The sequence below is a fragment of the Grammomys surdaster genome, unplaced genomic scaffold (genome assembly GCF_004785775.1).
Source record: "Grammomys surdaster isolate TR1022 unplaced genomic scaffold, NIH_TR_1.0 203, whole genome shotgun sequence".
Taxonomy (NCBI): Eukaryota; Metazoa; Chordata; class Mammalia; order Rodentia; family Muridae; genus Grammomys; species Grammomys surdaster.
The window spans coordinates 342,801-363,870 of record NW_021604648.1 but is presented as its reverse complement, the minus strand read 5'-3'; the positions used below and the strand labels follow the sequence as shown (position 1 = coordinate 363,870).

The 21,070-nt window shown below is 36.4% G+C and overlaps 1 protein-coding gene across 1 annotated transcript in view; it reads left to right on the top strand.

Annotated features, from left to right (window-relative positions):
* Positions 1–21,070, top strand: part of Fchsd2 (FCH and double SH3 domains 2) — a 171,319-nt gene that overhangs the window by 61,729 nt on the left and 88,520 nt on the right. Inside the window, exons 4-6 of the mRNA XM_028770576.1 lie at positions 1,572–1,648; positions 11,490–11,634; positions 17,984–18,117. Of these exons, the coding sequence (XP_028626409.1) occupies positions 1,572–1,648; positions 11,490–11,634; positions 17,984–18,117 (356 nt within the window). The remainder of the gene's footprint in view (positions 1–1,571; positions 1,649–11,489; positions 11,635–17,983; positions 18,118–21,070) is intronic.

Sequence of the window (21,070 nt, the reverse complement as noted above, 5' to 3'; positions counted from 1 at the left end):
TAAACAAAAAATGTTTAAACAAGATAGTAACAGGATATGAGGATTATGAATAAATAGGATTGTATGACAAAGTAACTGAAGGTGTAGATAGTAGTTAAAAAGATAAGGACATACATAGCTTGTGATACTAAGTTTCTCAGAAGTCCATGGAAAACTTATTGTAGGTCTCAGTTAGGAACTGGAAAAGAAAGCAACAAGTAAGCCAAAGCCTTTTGAGGTCATAATAATTGAACCAGTTTGGAGGGCCTCCTATAGATTACAAGTATGTGACCACAGTTGATTAAAAGACATCCATTATTTAAAATATGAGTCTATAATGTTCCAAAACTGAAGTATCAAATATTTATCCTGCTTCTCCTTTAAGAACTATATTTTAGGGGAACTAAATAGTTCATAAAGATAGTTCATTCATATAGAATTTCAACCTATACATAAAGTATAATAAATTATTTTAATAGAAAGAAATGAAATACTTGTGCATTGAAACTGTTCTTTTCTTTTGCTTATACTTATGAGTGCATGGTTAGGAAAACTAAGAGTCATTAAAAGAAAAGAGATAAGAATTTGACAGTTATGATTGAGAGATGGTAGAGAGATATGTTACAGAAACAGCATGAGCAAGATTCAGAGGTGAGAAAGATACTGTATGTAGCTAAAGAAGACTTACCAATTGGATTCCCTAATATAAGAGATCTTAAGTGGAAGTGCTGGAGATTGTAGTTAAGATGAGTTCTCAGATTAAGATGAGTTCTCAGAATACATCATATCTGGAAATAGTGAAACTCAGCCATTGCCAAGTTCAAGAAGAACTTAAGATTCAAAGGAACTTTAGTTCTTACTATGCTTTGGAAGGAAGGAATGCTGTTTCAACACAGACATTTGATGACTTAATTGATTTGGCAGTATATCTTATAAGAAAGGTATTGTATATAGAATGAAGCATTGATTTTACCTGAGCTACCCTTTCTTTAAATCGATTGTTCTCCAATTACTCTGATTACTATTTGAGCATGGTATTCTTTTTATGGGTATAAAGAAATAAAACATCTATTACATAGGGCCTGTTAATCTTGTTATTGGACCACATTTATGTCTATCTAAAAGGAATATATAATAGGATGAATAACTTAACCTTTCTTCCCAACAAAAGATCTCTCTTCTAATCCTAAATCCTCAATATATACACAGATAATATTTCTGTTTTGTTGACAGATTTGTGGATTATAGTGAGTATATTTTTAGTAAAATTTTTTTCTATTTTAAGTGACTTTTGCTGCGTGTGTTTGAGTAAAAAGATACTTAAAATCTGTCTTAAAATCTGGAACATCATCAAAGTTTGCTCTTCAGTTCAAGAGACCAGTGTATATCTGTCTGTTCCACAGTGAATACTCCTGTCCCTCTCCTGGTATATGAGAGTTTGGTTGCTGGAATTTAGAAATGTGTCCCATGCTTCAGCCAAGTAATAGTGAGAACCTGAGATGACAACAGTGTGTTCAGACAAGTAGTTTAGTTACATGAAGTGAGTATTACGTAAGTCCCATTTTTCTCATCCCTGTTATATATTTTAACAGGGTATCCAGAAGTTGGCTAGTCAATACCTGAAGAGAGATTGGCCTGGAATAAAAACTGATGATCGGAATGATTACAGGTAACTTAATAAATGGCTTTGCTGTGTGTGTGTGTGTGTGTGTGTTTATGTGTTTATGTGTTTATGTGCTTGTGTTCAGTCAACCTCAGATATCATTGCTCTGGTACCATCAACTTGTTTTATAAGACAGTGTCTCTTTTTTTTTTTAATTTTTTTATTGGATGTTTTATTTACATTTCATATGTTGTCCGCTTACCCCATCCCCCACCCACCTAGGTGCCCCCTATCCCCTCACCCCTCCTCCTTCTTCTCTGTGGATGTAACCGCTATCTACCCCCCCCACTCCCACCTCCCCACCCTCAAAATTCCCACCCCCTGGGGCGTCCAGCCTTCATGAAGTCAAGATTCTCTTCTTCCACCTATGCCCAGCAGGGCCCTCCACTCTAAGACAGTGTCTCTTATGGGCTCTGGAGATTGCCAGTAAAGCTGGGGTGATTGGCCTGCAAGCCCTAGGGAACCTCTTTTTTTCTTCCTCAGTGTTGGGTGACTACACCCAGTTTTTTGTCTATATTCTGGTAATTCTATGTCCTCGTGCTTGTATGGCATGTACTTTGTATTAAGTCTTAACCCCAGTTCCTATCTTGTTTTTTTTTTTTAATTTTTTTAAATGGTTTTTTTAGAGGCCTATCACAGTTAGATAACGTAACACTTTTTTTTAAAAAGAATTGCTTCTTTCTTTGCCTCTGTTTTTAAGACATAATTATTTTAAAAATTATATTCCATAACATATATAAATAAGCTTTGTGAATTAGATTATTTCAACATATCTTAAGCCAAGAGTATATATTAATCAATGTCCATATATGGAATTGAAAGAACAGAAACTCAGATTGTTTTCTTATGAACCTATGATCATAGAACACTGCTGCAATAGTAATGAAAAAAGATTACACTGCTGTCATGCTCGAAAGTAAATCTTAAATTTTGAAAGTTTAGGTTTTTGTGAGCTTTTAAATAATGAGTGAGTAGTTCATGTAACACTTGAAACATTCGGGTATAACAGGATGTCCCAAGAAGTTTACCCATTCATGCTCCACATGCAACCTTTAAAGATGGCCAGTGACAACAGAATGCAGATTTTATACTCAGTGACCTACCATTATCTTGTGATTTTGTTTAGACTTTGATGCCTTTTGGGGCATCAAAATTTGGAAATATTTATTGGCTTTTATATTCAGGGATGTCTTTAGATTGGAAGATAGAGAAGTCAAAGAACTCAGAGTTTACCATCTTTTTGGAATTAAGACCAATTCCAATGAGCAACAGTTAAAAAAATTAGGATAGTTAAGACCTGTGTATGAAGTATTTAAAGCATGAGTCAGAAAGCATGCTACAGAAATGTTGATAAAGACTGATGTCATCAGAACATTTCTTAAGAATGGGTCTAGATGGCAGAATGATATTAGAAGAAATCCCAATAGTTGTTTACACTGGCACATTTCAACTTCCATAGCCACAAAATGATAGATGGCATAACTTTAATATTAAAGTAAAATGGGAAATAAAAATAAAGATCTTCTTATGGACTTAGCAGTATGCAAACAGTTCAGCTGAAAGAAATATGGGGACCAAGTTCTAAATAAAAGAAATAGATAAAATAAAGCCTGTAGTTACCATGCAGGCTCTGTATTGCTAATGTGAATCAGCCTTCATGAGAGACTATTGCTGATACAGGATTGCAACTGATGATGGGTGAGGTGTATTTTAGTTTGTTTAGATTACTAAAGAAGGGTAGTGACTGTGCTCCCAGCACACTTATAAAACCTTATTGTAAGAGGTGTTTTAAGCGAACAGTTATTCAATATTTACTAAAAGCCAGACACCTTGCAGGAGCTTTTTTCACATTCAGTATTATTAAAACAACCTAGTGAGGGAAATATAATTATCTTTATTTTATATAGTAAATGAGTTCTTAAAGTAAACTTTAGGATTAGAGACTTGAAAGTTTGTCTTTCAGGAACTCACAGAAGGTAGCCACTATGAACAGTTGTTGAATTGGGAAGTTAGGGATACATATGACAGAACAGTCTCAGCTTATAGCATTTTGTCTTAAGGAATGTGCAAGACTTTGACAGGCAGACAGCTTGGTAAAAAGGAATCTGAGAAGTAACATATTGAAGGTGTGAAGCACAGGAAAATACAGTATTGGGTAACAGTAAAAAGTTCAGGATGGCTAGTGTGAAATCCGTAGGTTGCAGGGTAAACCTAGCAGCGGGTGTGGAGAATATATAAATAAGCTTCATAAAGGGCTTTGAATATCATGCCTAGTGGTTGTATTTTTATTCAGAAAGTAACAGAGACATTGAAGAATGCCAGTAGAGGAGGTAGTGATTAACTTCATGATAAGGTATAGTATAAGATAGAGTAGCACAAAAATGCCCAAAGTATAGAGCTTCTGAGTTCCTCATTTATCTTTATTTGAATCATGAAGGTTATAGTAAAAAATGAGGTTGTGGGGGACATTTCAGAGGTTTCTGAGAGCGTGAAGCCAGAGGACTTAACAGTTGGTTTGGTTTTGGGGTTTGCCAGGTTTATTTTCAAGCAAAGTATAGACAGCTTCCTTTGTATCTAAAATAGTTCTTGGCACAGAAGACACTTGATAAATATTTACTGACTGACTAAAAATAGTTGGAGGGGAGGAAGATTATACAATGACTCCCAGGACTTTTCAGTCTTTCGTATTATTTTCTTCCTTTAACATAGTAATATGATATCCATTTTTTCCCATAACCAGTAGGTCTGTCTGTAATAACTTATCCAACTTACAGACAAAGCTGATGCTGCTTCTGGAAATAGTCCCTCTGGTCTTCCAGCTCAAGTCACCCCCTTGCCTGACTTTATTTTCTGTGTGACCACATCACTGAATCTCTTTCCAGACTTTACCTTTTCCATGGCTTCTATGATTTCACATTTTCCTTGTAGAATGTGCCTGACCTTACTGCATCGGCAGCACATTAGGGGCTCTGAGCCTTGTCAGCACCGTCACTTCCTGGAAGCAGAACCTCCCTTCCTTTCTTTTCCAGAACTGATTTTTCCATCAGCAGCATTTTCTAAGCTAGCTCTTGAGCGCTCAACTGTTCTGATGGTAGTATAAGGTCTACTCCTAGAAATTTTTTTTAATTTAATTTTTTTCTAGAAGTTTTACTTTAGGTAATTTGAGAGGATGGTGAAGATACTCTGGAAAAGTCAGTAGAGAGATCAGAACTGAGGGTAAGAATGACAATTTCCAGTTTAAAAAAATTTAATTTTGGGGAAACTGTACCCCCTCTAGGGAAGATTGTCTTTCCTGCTCTCAGCATGCCTTAATTGCACAAAATTCTTCTTTGTAGGGTTGAGATGTTGTGGGCTTTCCCTCTGTCCGCTTGTCTATTGGTTTTGTCCTTGTTAGGCTCATGTTTAGACAGTCATGTTGGGAGACTTTATGTTGGGTGCAGCTTCTGACATTCCTAGGAGACACACTCTCATGGAAGACTTTGTGATCCTCTATTCTTTCCACCCCTCTTTTGAGGCTTAGGTGCTGAGTATTTTGTAGAGGTATTTGTTGGGAATGGAATTGCCAATTTTTATTTGTTTATTTGAAGCCTATTTGGTTTTAGTAATTTCAGTTTCCTGTTTCATTTTGGTAATTGATAGTTGGGTTTAGTTAAAAAATTCTTCTCAATGTAATGTATGATTATCATTAGTTAAATATTATAGAAGAGTACAAACAATACAAAGTCTAGCCTCTTTTTTTCCAAGTTATCGTCCTCTCCCATTCTATCCCTGGAATAATTGCTATAAGAGGCATGTGGGCTTTCTGCTTTTACATCTTTCCTGTGTAGTTTATTTAAGATTTATCTATACAGTTTTATTCTTTTTAACAGGGCTAGGGTTACTATATGCATATGTTTTTATAGACATCTCTCTGCCAGAAAAATGTGCATATGCCTGCACACATGCACAAAATCTACTTTAAACACTCTTTCACAGAACTCTTCGTTCTTTTTAATGGCTGTTTTAATATCTCATTAAGGATGAGCCATGTCATTCATTTCCATGTTGGTAATTGACTTTTGTAAATAATGCTTTAGTGAATAAGTCTCCTTGCTTATAAATGCGTCTTTGTACACTGTGAAAGTATGACTATGTCTGTGGGATAAATTATTGAGAAGGAAGTTCTGGGTAAAGGTTTAATCTTTGTAGGTAGGTTTTCACTGTTAGTGCTGGCATTCTAGAGATTTCCCTCACCAGTCCTGGCTTTAAATATTGTCTGTAGAGGCTGGAGAGGTGGCTCAGTGATCAGAGCACTAGCTGCCCTTCCGAAGGTCCTGGATTCAATTCCCAGCACCCACATGTCAGCTCATAGCTATCTATAACCAAAGTCCCGTAGAATCTAATCCCTCTTCTGATGTGCTACAGACATGCAGACAAAATACCCACATAAATAAGTAAATATTGTCTGTAAGTTGACACTAGCATCTTTGTTAGAAAATATATTTCAGCTTAGAAAATAAAAAAGTCAGCTGTCTTCCCCTTCTTTAGGTTTCATCTTGTCTTTTCTGGAATGTTAAGTAGCTGCTTCTCTCTGCCCGTGATTGCTGCCTTTTACATTTCCATTTGGTACAGTGCAACAAAACATCTTTACCTTCCATCATGACTGTCTTCATGTCTTTGTAAAATAGGCTTTCCACTACCCAGCTGCTTGAACATCTTTTGTTTATATCCTTGCCAACAAAAGGAATTTAAATTTCTATTTATGATATTCAAAGCCTTGAAGAGGCCTAGCTGCACATTACCTGTGTCTTCTCATCTGCATCGGCTTTTCCTGTTGTCTTTGGTTCTCTAACCCTGGAGGGCCTCCACTGCATTTTGCTGCAGTTTTTATCACAGCTCAGCCAGGCTGCAAGTTGGTCTTCTCCCTTGACTTACAATAGTCTCCTTTCCTCCTGCTAGGAACAGTAAGTAATACATGGAGATTTACATGTTACAACACTCCCTACTCCTTATTACCCCTTACTGTAAGTTAATCTTCTGAATCTTCTGTGTGCTTAGAGATTATACTTCTAGGTATAGAGACGATCAATGGTTTTGTTGATTGTTTTTATTAATTAGTTAATTATTTTTCTTTTATTGAAAATAGATTCTTTTCTCATACAATATATCCTGATTATATTTCCCTCTCCTACTGTCCCTAGATCTTCCCCACTTCTCCTTCCCACTGGATCCACTCCCATTCTGTCTTTCATTAGATAAGAGCAGGCTTCTATGAGATACAGCCAAACACGACAAAATAAACTATAATAAGATGAAGTAGAAACTTTCATATTGAAGTTGGACATGGCAGCCCAACAGTAGGAGAAGAGCCCAGAGAGCAGGCACAAGAGTCAGAGACTCACTCATTCTCACAGTCAGGAGTCCCATAAAAATACTAAGCTAATAGCTATAATATATGCACATAGGACTTGATGTAGATCTGTGTAGGCCTTGTGCTTTCTGCCTTAGTTTCTGTGAGCTCATATGCACCTTGCTTTGTTGATTCAGAAGACCTTGTTCTGGTATTTTTCATCACCTCTGGCTCTTACAATCTTTCTGCCTCCTCTTCAAAGTTATTCTTTGAGTTCTGAGGGAAGAATTTGATAGAGACCTCCAATTTAGACTCTCTCTCTCCACATAATGTCTGGCTGTGCGTCTCTGCATCTGTTCCTATCTGCTGCCTCTCTGATGATTGAATAAGAAAGGCACTGATCTCTGAATATAGAAGAACATCATTAGGAATTACTGTATTTATTATTATTATATTTTACACCAGTAGTGTTTGGTTTTACTTGAGGTCTCTGGGCTATCTAGTCTCTGGTTCTTGGTTACGAAAACAGTGTTGGGTATGGGTTCCTTCTTGTGGAGTAGGCCTTAAGTCAAATCAGACATTGGTTTGGCTACTCCGATAAATTCTGTGCCATTATTGCCCTAACATATTTTTCATGCAGGACAGATGTAGTCCAGAGGTTTTTTGACTGGGTTGGTGTCCATGTTTCTCTTTTGATAGCCTGCAGAGTACCTTCCCAAACCAAAGAGACTAGAACATAGAGGTGAAGGCTCCATGTCTGCTCCAATTTGACTTCTCCATCTTCAGTGAGTCATATGGGTATTATCCTCAGCAATGGTGCCCTGCTGTTTCTAGAGAACAATCTTCTGTCTTAGCAACAGTTTGGGCTATTTGAGAATTTCCATAGGATCTTCTTGGCCAACAACTCAGTTGAATACAACATAATTCTGTCACAGGAAGCCTTGCCTGACCACAAGAGATGGCCAGTTGAAACTCTGTATTCTCCATTACTAGATGACCTTATTAGGATCACCTTTGTAGATTCAAGGAAGTTTCCTCTGCACTAGGTTTTCACACCACCCCTGAAATAACCCCCAATTTCAACCATTTTTCCTTGTACTCTATCTCTTTGCTCCAACTCTTTCCTTCTTAGTCCCCTTCCCATATCCACTCATCTCCAGTCCACCTGTAAAATGTATTCTATATCCCTCTTGAGAGAGGTCTCTGTGCCCCACTCCCGAACCTTCCTCTTTGGGTCTACAGATTGTAGCTTGATTATCATTTACTTATATCTGGTTAATATCCCTTATAAGTGAATACATATTATATTTATCTTTCTGGGTCTGAGTTACCTCACTTGGGATGATTTTCTTTTTTCTAATTTCATCCATTTGCCTGCAAATTTCATGAATTTTTTTTTAGCAGCTGAGTAATATTCAATTGTAGAAATGTAATTTAACTGCCCTCCTCCCAATAACATACAAAACATTCTTACATTCTTTACTCAGGTCTCTCAGTGCCAATATCTTATGTATCTAATATCTTACGTATCATAACAAGGAAGTTGATACTGACTGGCAGTATTAAATTTTGCTAAGTTTTATGATACTTAGATTGAAGTAATCATTATGGATTGTTGGGACAGGATAGAGGCAGGGGTCAGTTAGGAACCTTAAATTTGTCCACGCAAAAGATGATAGTGGCTTACAACAGATGGGGGCAATGAGGAGATTGTTAGTAATCAGATTTTGTTATGTTTTATAAGTTCAAGCAAACAAGATTCCTTGATAAAACACTTGTGGGATTTGAGAGAAAAAAAGAATCAATGTTTCTGTAGCCATCTATGAGATTATTAAATATATTGCCAGAACACCGTCTAGGAAAATCAACAATTTGTTTTTGGGCATGCTATGTACCCAAGGCCTATAAATATTCAATGTATGTTCAATAAGCAGTTGAAGGTTAGGGAAGCTGTCTGGAAAGGACTTAAAAGTTCAAGAATTGTCAGTATAGTGGTAGTATTTAATACATGGACCTGGATCAGTGAGTATGAAGAAAAACTGGATGGACTTTGAGATACTTCAGCATTGATTGGTCTGGAAGAGAAAAAGAATCAGCAGAAGAGAGTGAAAAGTAAGTAACTAGTGAAGTAGAACAAACCAAAGAGAGCAGTTCCATGGAATCTTGCTGTTTTTACCTGCACATTAATGAGTTAGGGCAAGAAAGTATGAGGTGTGCTATGTAAAATAATTTGGGGGGGCTTTCCTATTGTTCCTTATATCTCCTAGATAAGTGACAGAGACCTAGTATATTTTTTAAAAACTTCAGGCACTAAGCTGGACAGGCTCTGAATTACTCTAACCTGACTATGCTGGCCTGGCCTACTTCCCAACCAACTCTGCAGCCACCTGTCCTGTTACCTGCCATCTTGATCTCCCCCTAGCCTCTTCCTTCATCCTCATGGCAATTCCTGAACCCACTGGAGACCCATTCTCTCTCCCTCAAGGCATGGAAGTTCTACCTTTTACTGTCCTGCCTAGCTGATAGGCTGATTAGCTTTTTATTGGCCAATTAGAAGATGATGGAGAACAATATTTTACAAAATACTGACTCAGGAAATCCTTTATAATCATGACAATAAAATATGTACCGCACCCAGATCTCCCCAGAAGACACGGTGCACAAAAACATTCCCCAACAATGCTACATGATTACTTGAGCCAGGCATGGCGATGCATCCTTATAGTTCCCAGCACTGTGAGAGGCTGAGGCCAGAGTGCTTTGACAAGTATGAGGTTGGATTGAGCTTCATTGTGAATTTTGGGATAGCTAGGGCTATAGAATGAGACCCTGTCTCAAAATATCAAATAAACAAACAAACAGATCTAAAACTTAAGCCAAAGTGTCTGGCTGGTATCTGAATTTTATGCCTTTCATAATAGAGACCTCATTGTTTAGGGTATGTTTGCTGCTAGAAATCTAATAATTTCAAAGCATGGTGTTTGGTTTTTTTTTTTTTTAGTGAAAAGAACTGTCTTTATTGTGTATTTCATATGACATGTGTATATATTCATTAATTCCTTTTTTAAAAATCTAATACACACTATTCTCTTTTGCAACACAGTTGTCCACAAGCACATCACCCTGCTATGGAGTTTTCACTTTATAGGGAAATTAATTTTTCTATAATTAAGCAGTTCTATAAAAGTACTTGTTTTTAGTTGGTAGGTGATGGTGCACACCTTTAGTCCCAGCACTTGGGAGGCAGTGACTGGTGGATCTCTGAGCTTAAGTCTAGCCTAGTCTCCAGAGTAAGTTCCAGGACAGCCAGAGCTATACAGAGAAACCCTAAAGTTTTTTTTTTTCTCAGTGCTGAGGAAGAATATCTGTTATTTGTCTGCATGGTAGTTTGAATCCTATCAATTGTCAGGCCATGGAAGACACCAGTTTTACTGTATTAAGTCCACCCATGATTTTATGCTTATGCAATACAGTGAATCTTACAAAGAAGCAAGTAGTGTATTTCTACCTAAATATATGCTTATATCTAAACCAGGTGAGTATATTATATGGAATAACACTGGTTGAAGATCATACTTTATCAAGTTTTTTGTTTGTTTTTGGTTTGTTTTAAATTGGCTAGCTTTTTGAGACAATGTCTTATGTGGCTATGGCTGATCAGGAACTTGTCTAGACCAGGCTGACCTCAAACTATCTTGGGTTTTTCTTTTACTATCTCAATACTGTCATCAGTTTATATTTTATGTACTGTATAATCTTGTTATTGTCATAGATAAATTATTTTAAGTATAAGGGAAATTCAGAAAATAAAATTAAATCTATCAGTTTTAGTGTTATGTCATTTAAAAATGAAGTACCATTTATTCTTATAAGTTATAAAATATACTTATAATGGAAGAAAATTCTAGAACTAACTAAAGCTTTTGGTAAGTTAGAAAAAAAATGTTTTGAAAAGGAAGTTGGCTAGAAAAAGTAAAAGATGACTAATCGTTTGACTTCGCCAAGAGGTTCTCAGCACAGTATCAGGCAAGGTGTGAGGTTTGCTTGGAGCAACTCCAGAGCATAGCATGATGCTGGCTAGGCATGTTACAGCAGAAACAGATGTAGAGCACCACCACTGGTTTCTTTCTGAGACAATATAGGTGTCTCAGGCACATAGTGGTTTTGTTTGTGATACAATTTTTCTAGCTTAATAGGCTTACATAAGGCAGTGTAGTTGAAGGAGAATGTGTTTTAGAGGTATCTAGCCTTCATCTTCATTTTAGTGTTGTCACATCCTTGAGTGACCTAGTTTTTCTCTAAGCCTGAGCCTTATTCACCTATAAAAGAGGAAATTACCATAATGAAGGAATATCATTTGTTCATAACATTGAAAATACACATCACTCACTCATTTCATAGTTTCATTTTGTCTCAAACTATAATGTTGATGTTCCTTCTATTCCATTGTTAATAACAGACAACTAAAATCCCTTACTCTTCCCTGCCTAATACTTGTCTATCCCTCTTTGAATTTAGGAGTATGTATCCTGTTTGGAAATCTTTTCTCGAGGGAACAATGCAGGTAGCCCAGTCTCGGATCAATATATGTGAAAACTATAAAAACTTCATTTCTGAACCTGCAAGAACAGTAAGAAGCTTAAAAGAACAGCAACTAAAACGGGTATTGCTTCTATTTTCTTTCTTCTATTAACATGTATTTTAATATTTATAATCAGTAAGATTAGCTAAATTGCATTTAAAACTTAGGACTTCTAAAAAAACATATTCATAAATGTTCCTGGGTAGCATTTTACGGGATTTTTCAGTGTGTGCATTTTTTGTTTGTTTTATTTTGGTTTTTGAGACAAGGTTTCTCTATTTAGCCCTGCCCATTCTGGAAATTGCTCTGTAGACCAGGCTGGCCTCAAAAAGCAGAAATCCACCTGCTTCTGCTCCTGCTGCTGAGTGCTGGGACTAAAGGTGTATGCCACCACTACCCAGCTCCGTGTACTTTTTAATGAAATGTTTTGTTGCTGATAAAGTTGAGTATAGTCTAAAGTTTTAGAAATTGGGAATGTTCAATAAGTACTTCTTAGGAATAACACTTATGCCAGGCACTACTTATGCCAGGGTTGGTGGTGCACACTTTTAATTCTATCACTTTGGAAAGAGACAAAACAGATCAGTGTGAGTTCAAGACTAACTGGGTCTACATAGCAAGTTCTAGGCCAAATAGGCCTATAGAGTAAGAACATTTAAATAGCTCAAGTAAATATAGACACATAGTTTTACAGTATTGGTTTGATGTGTGTTAAAGTATTTACATTTTTATCCCAGTAAGTCTTGAAAAAGTTTTCATTAATCAGTCTTAATTTCAGGTTGGGCCATTTTGGAAAACTTAAAAGAAAGAAATTGACAAATTTTGCCAAATATACTAGTAAGTTGAATTTTTAAAAGCTTAGTGTATCAGGAATGGTGGTACATACCTTTAAACACAGTACTTGAGATACATTGGTACATGGATCTTTATGAGTTTGAGAGCAGCGTGGTATACATAGTGAGTTCCAGGTCAGCCAAAGCTACATATTAAGATTCTATCTCACATATTGCCTCTAAAAAAGATCAGTGATTAGTTTAAGAATAGATGAATATGTGATACATACCTGCTATTCAAGAGACCAAAGTAGGAACATTGCAAATCTGAGGCCTGCCTAGGCTACAAAGCCAGTTGAAGACAGACCTATCAAATATGAAAAATACTTTGTCTCCCAAGTAAATAATTTCAAAGAACTTGTTTCTTTGATTCAATTAAAAATTGATAAGAAAAGTCATTGTTGAATGCCATTTTTATAAAAGTTTGCTATTAAAGAAAGTGTTTAATATATAACTACTGTGTGTCAGAGTGGTACTTTGTTGCTCTTTGTTGGTTTGTAAATGTCATCTGTTGAGGTAGTTATATTATTTTAATCTCAGTATTACTAATGAGAAACTAAGATTAATGGGAATAAAAGCCCTGAAGTCATGTAACTAACATCTGGAAATACAGAGATGTAGCCCAGCTTGGATTCCCACAAAGACCAAGTCCTTGATACACTGTAGCAACTTAGGTCCACTTTCCCTGAGATATGAAAGCCTCTCACATTTTCTCATTCTGGTTAGTTTAATTGCTTTTTAATCTGAAGCAAAATTGCATTAGATTCTAGGAGGGGGAGTTAGATGTTTAAAGTGTGTCCTTTTTTTGTAAATTAAGTTACCGTAATATTTGATAACATTCTTTATTAGAAATTACTACATCAAAAAAATAATTACTTAAGGAGATAGCATTTCAGGAATCATACAATGTTTGTTCTCAATTTTATTTGAATTTTCAGAAATTTAAAAAATCTCATATTCTGTATGCCAAAAATGATTTCAGTAGCCCAAAGTCAATATTAAATATTTATATGTGTCCATGTAAAGTTTTAATTTTTCTAGAACACTCATCTAATATTATTTGGCTAAAATCAATACATTTTTGTAAGAATGTCTGTGGCTTGTCTTTGCCAAAGATGATCAATTTTAGAGGAGACATGGTAAACAAAGTATATGACTACTGCCAATTACTCTAATTAGAGGAAAATGTGGTGTATGTGTTTGTGTGTGTTTAGGGGTTGGGGGAAGGAAGGTATGTGATTCTATATAGAAGGAGGACTTGAAGGCAGAAGCAGAAAATTTATTCTAATGTCTTATCCTGGAGAAAATACTGCATTTTCAGTTGCCAGTATATTTGTCAAGTGTAACTAAGTTACCAACAAGTTCCATCTTTTCTCAGTAGTATAATGTTTTAAAAGAATATAATTACTCTTGTTATTTTCTCTTCCATTGTTGGAATAGTGTCAGACCTGAATCTAAACAACATTTCTGGGCAAGGAATATTTGATGAGATTTGACAAATCCCTGTCCTGTGAATTACCTTGTTTTGTATGATAGTTGATAGTGTATTTATGGTTCATCTAGAAAATTAATGAACACTATGTACTTATTGGCATACTTGTCAAAACTTTGGGATTGATAATAACTAATATCTCCTTTAAACTGCCTTAAACACAGAAGAGACTCTGTTAGTTTATATATCTAAAATTTGTAGCTAAAATTTCAAGTATAAAAGGATTTGGGGTTTCAGATGCTTATATTTAGAATTCAAGTTTAAAAAATCATCAGCTCTACTTTTACCAATGCCTTCCTTTTAAAAGTATTACTTAATAACAGGGTTTTAGAATGTATGATGTAAAAGGGTAAATGCAGATGTGCACATACGGAGGTCAGAGGACAACTTTCAGGAGTTTGTTCCCTTTTCACAGTGTGATATGGGCATCTGACCAAGCTACTCAAGCCCTTGCAGCAAGCATTTTTACCTGATAAGCCAACTTGCTGGCTCAATGACCTCTTTTATTATTATTATTTTCTCTTTTTATTATTATTACCTCTTTATTATTATTATTGTTATCATCATCATCATTAATTGTTTTATTCATTTACATTTCAAATGATATCCCCCTTTCTGGTTACCCTTCTACCAACTCCCTCATTCCATCTCCTCCCCCCCCCCTTTGCCTCTGTGAGGGTGCTCCTCCACCCACTCACCCAATCCCACCACATCTCCCTCCGCAGGGGCATCAAAGTTTCACACACTGGGGGCCTCCTCTCCTATTGATGTCAGATAAGTCCATCTACTGCATGTGTATCTGGAGTCCTGGCTCTCTCTTTGGTTGGTGGTTTAGTCCCCTGGGAGCTCTGAGTGGTCTAGTTAGTTGGCATTGTTCTTCTTATGGGGTTGCAATCCCCCTCAGCTCCTTTAGTCTTTCCCCTTGCTCTTCCATTGGGGTGCCCGGGCTCAGTCTGATGATTGGCTGTGAGTATCTGCATCTGTGTTGGTCAGGTGCTGGTAGAACCTCTCAGGGAAAAGCCATATCAATGATCTCTTAGTTTATTTTTTAGCAGTTCTCTCACTAGGTTACAGGTAGGCACCCTTAGATTTTTCTTCTTTCTCAAAAGGCTTAGTAAACCTACCAGAGTTGATTTCCATGCTATTGCATTTTTTTGTTGGTGTTTAAATAGATCTTAATGATAGTTTTTCAGTTCTAGAATTTTGGGCTCACTTAAAAAAAATGAATTCCATATTTCAGGTGCAATTTTCTTTCTTTTTTCATATATATATATCCATCCCCTTTTACAGTACTACAGATTGAACACAGGGCCTTGTGTGTGCTAGGAAATCTTTCTGCTATTGAGCCATATCCAATTTTATTTTATTAAATATGTTACTCATAATTCTACTATATGAACATTCTGATCACTTTTTATTATTGAACATCTGTTCTTGGTTTCCATCATGTGAGTCCCAGGAATCAAGCTCAGTAATTTGGGCCTACTGTAAACTAGATGTTATGGATAAAAACTTTGGAGGCTCTGGAATGTCTCCACCAAAGAGAATGGAGTTTGACAGGCAAACAAAATTCTATTCCTTGTCCCATTGGGCTCGGGGTTGGGAGTTTTTCAGGCTTGGTTTGTTTCAATAATTCCTGTGGATGCTTCCCACCTTTCTCTGCTGACAAAGCTTGAATTGCACCCTATGTCCTTTCAGAGCATGTGGCTGCTCTGACCCTCTGGTCTCACTGAACATTTGGCCCTCGGCTACTCTTCACTAGATTTCTTGGTGTTTCAGAAGTCAACTAATGACTCATAGGGAAACTGCATTTGGTGTTTGGACTTGCTTATTCCTCCACAGTACCTTTCTTTCTAGGTCTTGGCTTTATTAGAGTCTGCTCGTTGAGCAAGCTTTCTCTACAGAGTAGAAGACTAATATCAATTTGTGTTTATACTCTTTTTAAAAATATGAACTAAATATGATGTGCGAAATGCAGTGTGTGTGTGTATGTGTGTATGTGTGTGTCCCCACATACAAAAGTACATTCTCTCCTGTCATGTGTGTCTCAGGAATCAAACTGGTGTCATCAGCTTGGCTTACCCACTGAGCTACCTCACTACCCTTATGTATAGTCTTTGTGCCATGACTCAGTAAGTACTCTAAATAGAGAGAAAAACCAGGTGGAAAGCTCATCTGGGTGTGCATCCTTTCTCCCAGTTCTCCCAGTCCCATGGTCTGTAAGCACTCTGCCAACTTACACACATACCTGACTATGGGAAGGTTAACTGATCCAAGTTATTCTCTTACTATCAGAACTACATTTTACTCAAAGTTCTTTCTCTGCAGCATGTTAAAATTTGTTTATCTTTTGGTTTGAGACAAGACCTTACTGTATACCTCTAGCTGCCTTAGAACTTAATATTGACCAAGTTGGCCTTGATTTTGTGGCATTTGTCTGTCTTATCCTCCAGTTGCAGAGATTACAGGCATGCAATATGCCCCAGTTTATCTATGGCATTTTAAAGTTCATATTCTAAGGTCTGGAGAATTTGTTCAGTGATTAAGAGTACTTGTTGCTCTTTGAGAAGATCTGGATTTGATTCACTATGTGAACTCTGCGTAGTGGTTCACAACCATCCATAACTTCCAGTTCCTAAGGATCTGATGCCTTCTTTATGACCTCCACAGGCAGCAAGCATGTATAAGGGGTGTGTGTGTGTGTATGCATAAAATAAAATGAATAGATCTAAAAACCGTAAGTTTATGTTCTTATTAAATTCTTCTCTGTTTTGTCTGGTTTAAAAATAATAGTGATAAACAAGACATAACTACAATTATTAAGTTTTTGTGAATATATATGTACACACACATATATATACACAGAAATATATATACAGATATATATGCATAGTAAGATATATACAGGAATTATAGCCAGGCAGGATTCAGAGGCAGGTGGCTCTCTTGAGTTTAAGGCCAGCCTGGTCTAGAGCATGAGGGATACACAGTGAAACCCTGTCTTGAAAAACAAAAACAAAAAAGATATTATCTTGACAATACAACTATATCCTTTTTTGTTACTGTTGTTGCTGCTGTTTTGTTTTGTCAAGACAAAATGTAGCCGAAGCTGAATTTGAACTCCTGGCCCTTCGTCTGTCTGCTGGGATTGTAGGCATGTGCCACCACATCCCATCCAGGTCTTTTTGTTTTGTTTTTTTTTTTTGTTTGTATTCACGACAGGGCTTCTCTATATAGCTTTGACTGTCCTGGAACTCACTTTGTAGACCAGGCTGACCTCAAACTCACAGAGATCTACCTGTTTCTGCCTCTTAAGTGCTGGGATGAAAGGCATGCACCACCATACTTGGTTACTTTTTATTGCATGCTGACATTTGCTTATAAATCAAAACAAGAACAATAGTAACCTAAAGAGTTTTGCTATTCTTTTTACTTACCCATATCTTTTTTCTTTATAGTAGGATATACTTACCACTCTTGAAACAGTTGTAAAAGTAGCTCAGTGATAAAGTATATGCATAGTTTACAAGGCCTTCAGTTTGGACTCCTCTAGCACCACACAGACATACATAAAGAATCAGTTGGTAGCTGGAGTCATAGGTGATTGCACAGATCAGGTGCTGAAAATGAACCAAGGATCCTGTAAAAAAAAAATATATACAGCCATCTCTGCTGCCCCCATAGTAGACTTTTTAGTTATCTTACCCTCTTCAATCTTCTTACTACTTAAAACAGACGTTATATTAAGATTATGAAGAAATACAAAATTGATTTGTTCTTTTGCTTTTATTGTCAAGATATTTATTTCCAGTAGCATACATCTTTTCATAGTTGCTTTTCCTAGCCTTTCCTTAATGTCAGCAACAGCATTGGGGTTATTTCCAAAGAATGATGGGTAGGCAAACTGTAACACTGTTGGTACAGAACTTGAAATGGAAGTACCAGCTGTTCACCAGATTTTAATTTGCAACTGAAGGACAATAAACTGCTGATTTTTCTCCTGATTTTCCATCCTGAAGGCATATTGCACAGTTCTAAGGATGAACTCATTTTCTGTAAGCCTAAGAACTAAAATTTTAGTAATTACATTTTTTGTATTTTACAGTGTGTGGATCAGTTGACAAAGATCCAAACAGAATTACAAGAAACTGTGAAAGATTTAGTGAAAGGCAAAAAGAAGTACTTTGAGACTGAACAGATGGCTCATGCAGTAAGAGAGAAAGCTGACATTGAAGCAAAGTAAGTATTTTAGCATTTCTAAGAGAATGGCTGTGTAAATTAATGTTATCTTTGTTAATGCTCTGTTCTCTCTTAATGGAAGGTCTAGATTTCTTTTTAGGTTGTGCTGCATTCATTTGATCGCCATGTATTTTGTGCTGCTGATCACATTTTTTTTCCCTCTTTTGTCTGGTTTCTTCTATTTTAATGTGGCAGAGTAGGGATATTTGATAATTAAATTGAGTTTTGAAAAGGAAAGAAGAAATAAACATTAGATTTACAGACTTGAGAGCTATTGACAGCTTAAAGTTGCTATGCTGTCTGAAAGTCAGGGCTTAAGAGGTCCATGTTGATCATGTTGGCTCTAATTGTTGAAACCTCTACGAGTCTCACATGTTACTGAAGGATTATGGATACATCAAATAAGCAAGGGCCGGATCCATGTAAAAAAACTTCTCTGAAGTACTGTTGGTTTTTTTTTTTTATGTGAAATTTAGTATACATACATCTATGTTTTAGCAGTTGGTTAATTTCACTTTAAGAAATATGTATTTAGTTCTTTATATTGACAAACAAGGGAAAGTAGTCACTACAATTAGTTATAGGAGATATAAATCACATGAAACAGATTTTTCCAATGACAACTTGACAGCATCTGTGTGTGGAAGAGCAAATGCATCAAAACAAGTAGTGCATTTGGTTTTTAGTCTAACTTGGTGGTGGCTGTGACTTTTTCCCAGTGGCTGGGGTCCACCTTTGCGATCTTGTTCAGGTGGTTAGTCTGAAAAGAACTGGTGCACAGGAAATGAAGGAAGTAGAGAGGAGTCCCTGCTCCAAAGAGAAAAGACTACTAGGCCTTCAAATACCTAGAATAGAGCAGTAGGCCTTTGTGTAAACAGAAATTTTACTGGGTGGGGAGAATTAAAACATTTGCATAAAATCTTACAAGGTGGGAGAGAGAAAAGGATTCTAATTCCTTGTTCTAAACACAAGTTTTATAATATTTGATATTCCTTACACTGGTAAGAAAAGCCTACCTGTACTACTACCACCTATGTTACAGAGCTGAATCCTGAAGTGTTCTGTGAGCAAAGACTCATGTTCACTGTGCTGACCTGTACAAAATCTAGGATTCTGAATTCCTTGGCATGAAAGCAAAACAGCCTTGCACTTTTCCTGTACATCTTGGCACAGGGAATGGTATCTAAGATTTTTTATATGCAAGACATTTTTACTGTAATATTTTTACTAATTTTTAAAGAATTCTATACACATTACAGTGTATTTTGATTATATTCATTCCCTCCTTTCCTCCTAACTCTTCCCACATCCATGTCAACCTCCCATCTCTCCACAACTTCATGTCCTTTCTGCTGTTGTTGATAATCCACTGAGTCCATTTATAGTTATTGGGCTATTCATTGGAGTACTGTCAACCTATCAGGAACCACACTCAGAAAGAAAAAAAGCTCATCATCTAGATGTTGAGGTTCTTGAGCCAGTTCTCCCTGCACACTAGAATTTTGGCTTGCTTTCGTGTAGGTCTTATGCAACCAACCTCAGCTTCTCTGAGTTCATGCGTGTAGTTGCCCTACCTGTCATGTCCTGAAGTTTGTTTCACTCCAGTACTTTATCCACAAGAAACTTAAACAGCTTCATAATCGTTTTATAAACATTGGTGGGCCTCTAAAATTTAATTTATCCCAAAATAATGGTAAATGAATGCTCATACATGTTACAGGGAAACACTTAATGTTTCCCTAATTCTGTTTTTCCTTCTATCATTTAAATTTTTTGAGTATAGTTGTTTCATGTACTTTACTGAGTCTGTCTTCTCACTGAGACCTGAAAGGTTTTTTTATTTAATTTACTATTATTATCACTTTGTGTGTAGATATGGTAATAAGAGAAACTCTCAGATAGTTACAGATAGTTGTCAGATGTCATGTGGGTGATGGGAACTGGATCCAGGTTCTCTCCAAGTACAAGTGCTCTTAACTGTTAAGCCATCCCTCTAGCCCCAACCTGAAAGTTTTAAATTGGGAAAATCTACTTAGTCGTAGTAGGCCTCATGGACTTATTGTCCATGGAGGCTAGACCTGAGAATTCTTAGATTTGTAGAGCTAATGTGAATACATCAGGTAGCCGTGATGCAAAGGGTGACAGTGAAACATTGACTAGCTTCCTAAGAGGTCTAGCTGACTTACTGGGAGAGCCTAGGAGACAGCTGACACCCAGAGCTGCCTTTTTATATGGCTCAAATACAAAGCAAGACATTTTAGGTCAGTATACAACTTCTTTAGAAAGTAATTTAACTAAAAAGTAATCCAGCATCATCATGGATTCACTCAGTGCTCGCTGAGTTAGTACCTTATTTTGAATATTGTGAATATAGAGATGAGTACAGTAAAGTAAGATTTGTGCCCTCAAATTTGGAGCCTAGAATTAGAGCATTCATTTAAACATAACTGTATGAATGATTTGTTTATTCATAGTAAACTCAAAAGAAATAGTGTCTTAAATCACTCAGTAACTATTTACAGGACTATGAGAACCCTATTGAAAGCATAAAAGATGAAGGTTAATTTTTCATAATGATAAGAAAAGCCTTTATAGAAGCAGTGATGTTTGAACAAAGTCTTTTTTTTTTTTTTTAAACAAAGTCTTAAAGCTTAGCTTAATTTTTTTCTAAGCAGAGAAAGGAATATTGACAAGGGGACATGAAGATTGGATTACAGTATTGATAGATGATTTTATAGATGGCTATAGGCACTGTAGGAGAGGTCACAGAAGAGAGGATTACAGTTGAAGGAGACAGTGAACTAACTCATGTTAGAAGTGTAGATTCTGAAGAGCCAGTAGACACAATGACATGGGTGTGTTTGGTAGGTAGTCAAATATTTGATCTTAGTGACAATGTAGGATTGATGATCTTCCTTTGAGGGTCATTTGCTCATTAGATGATGGTTATCAG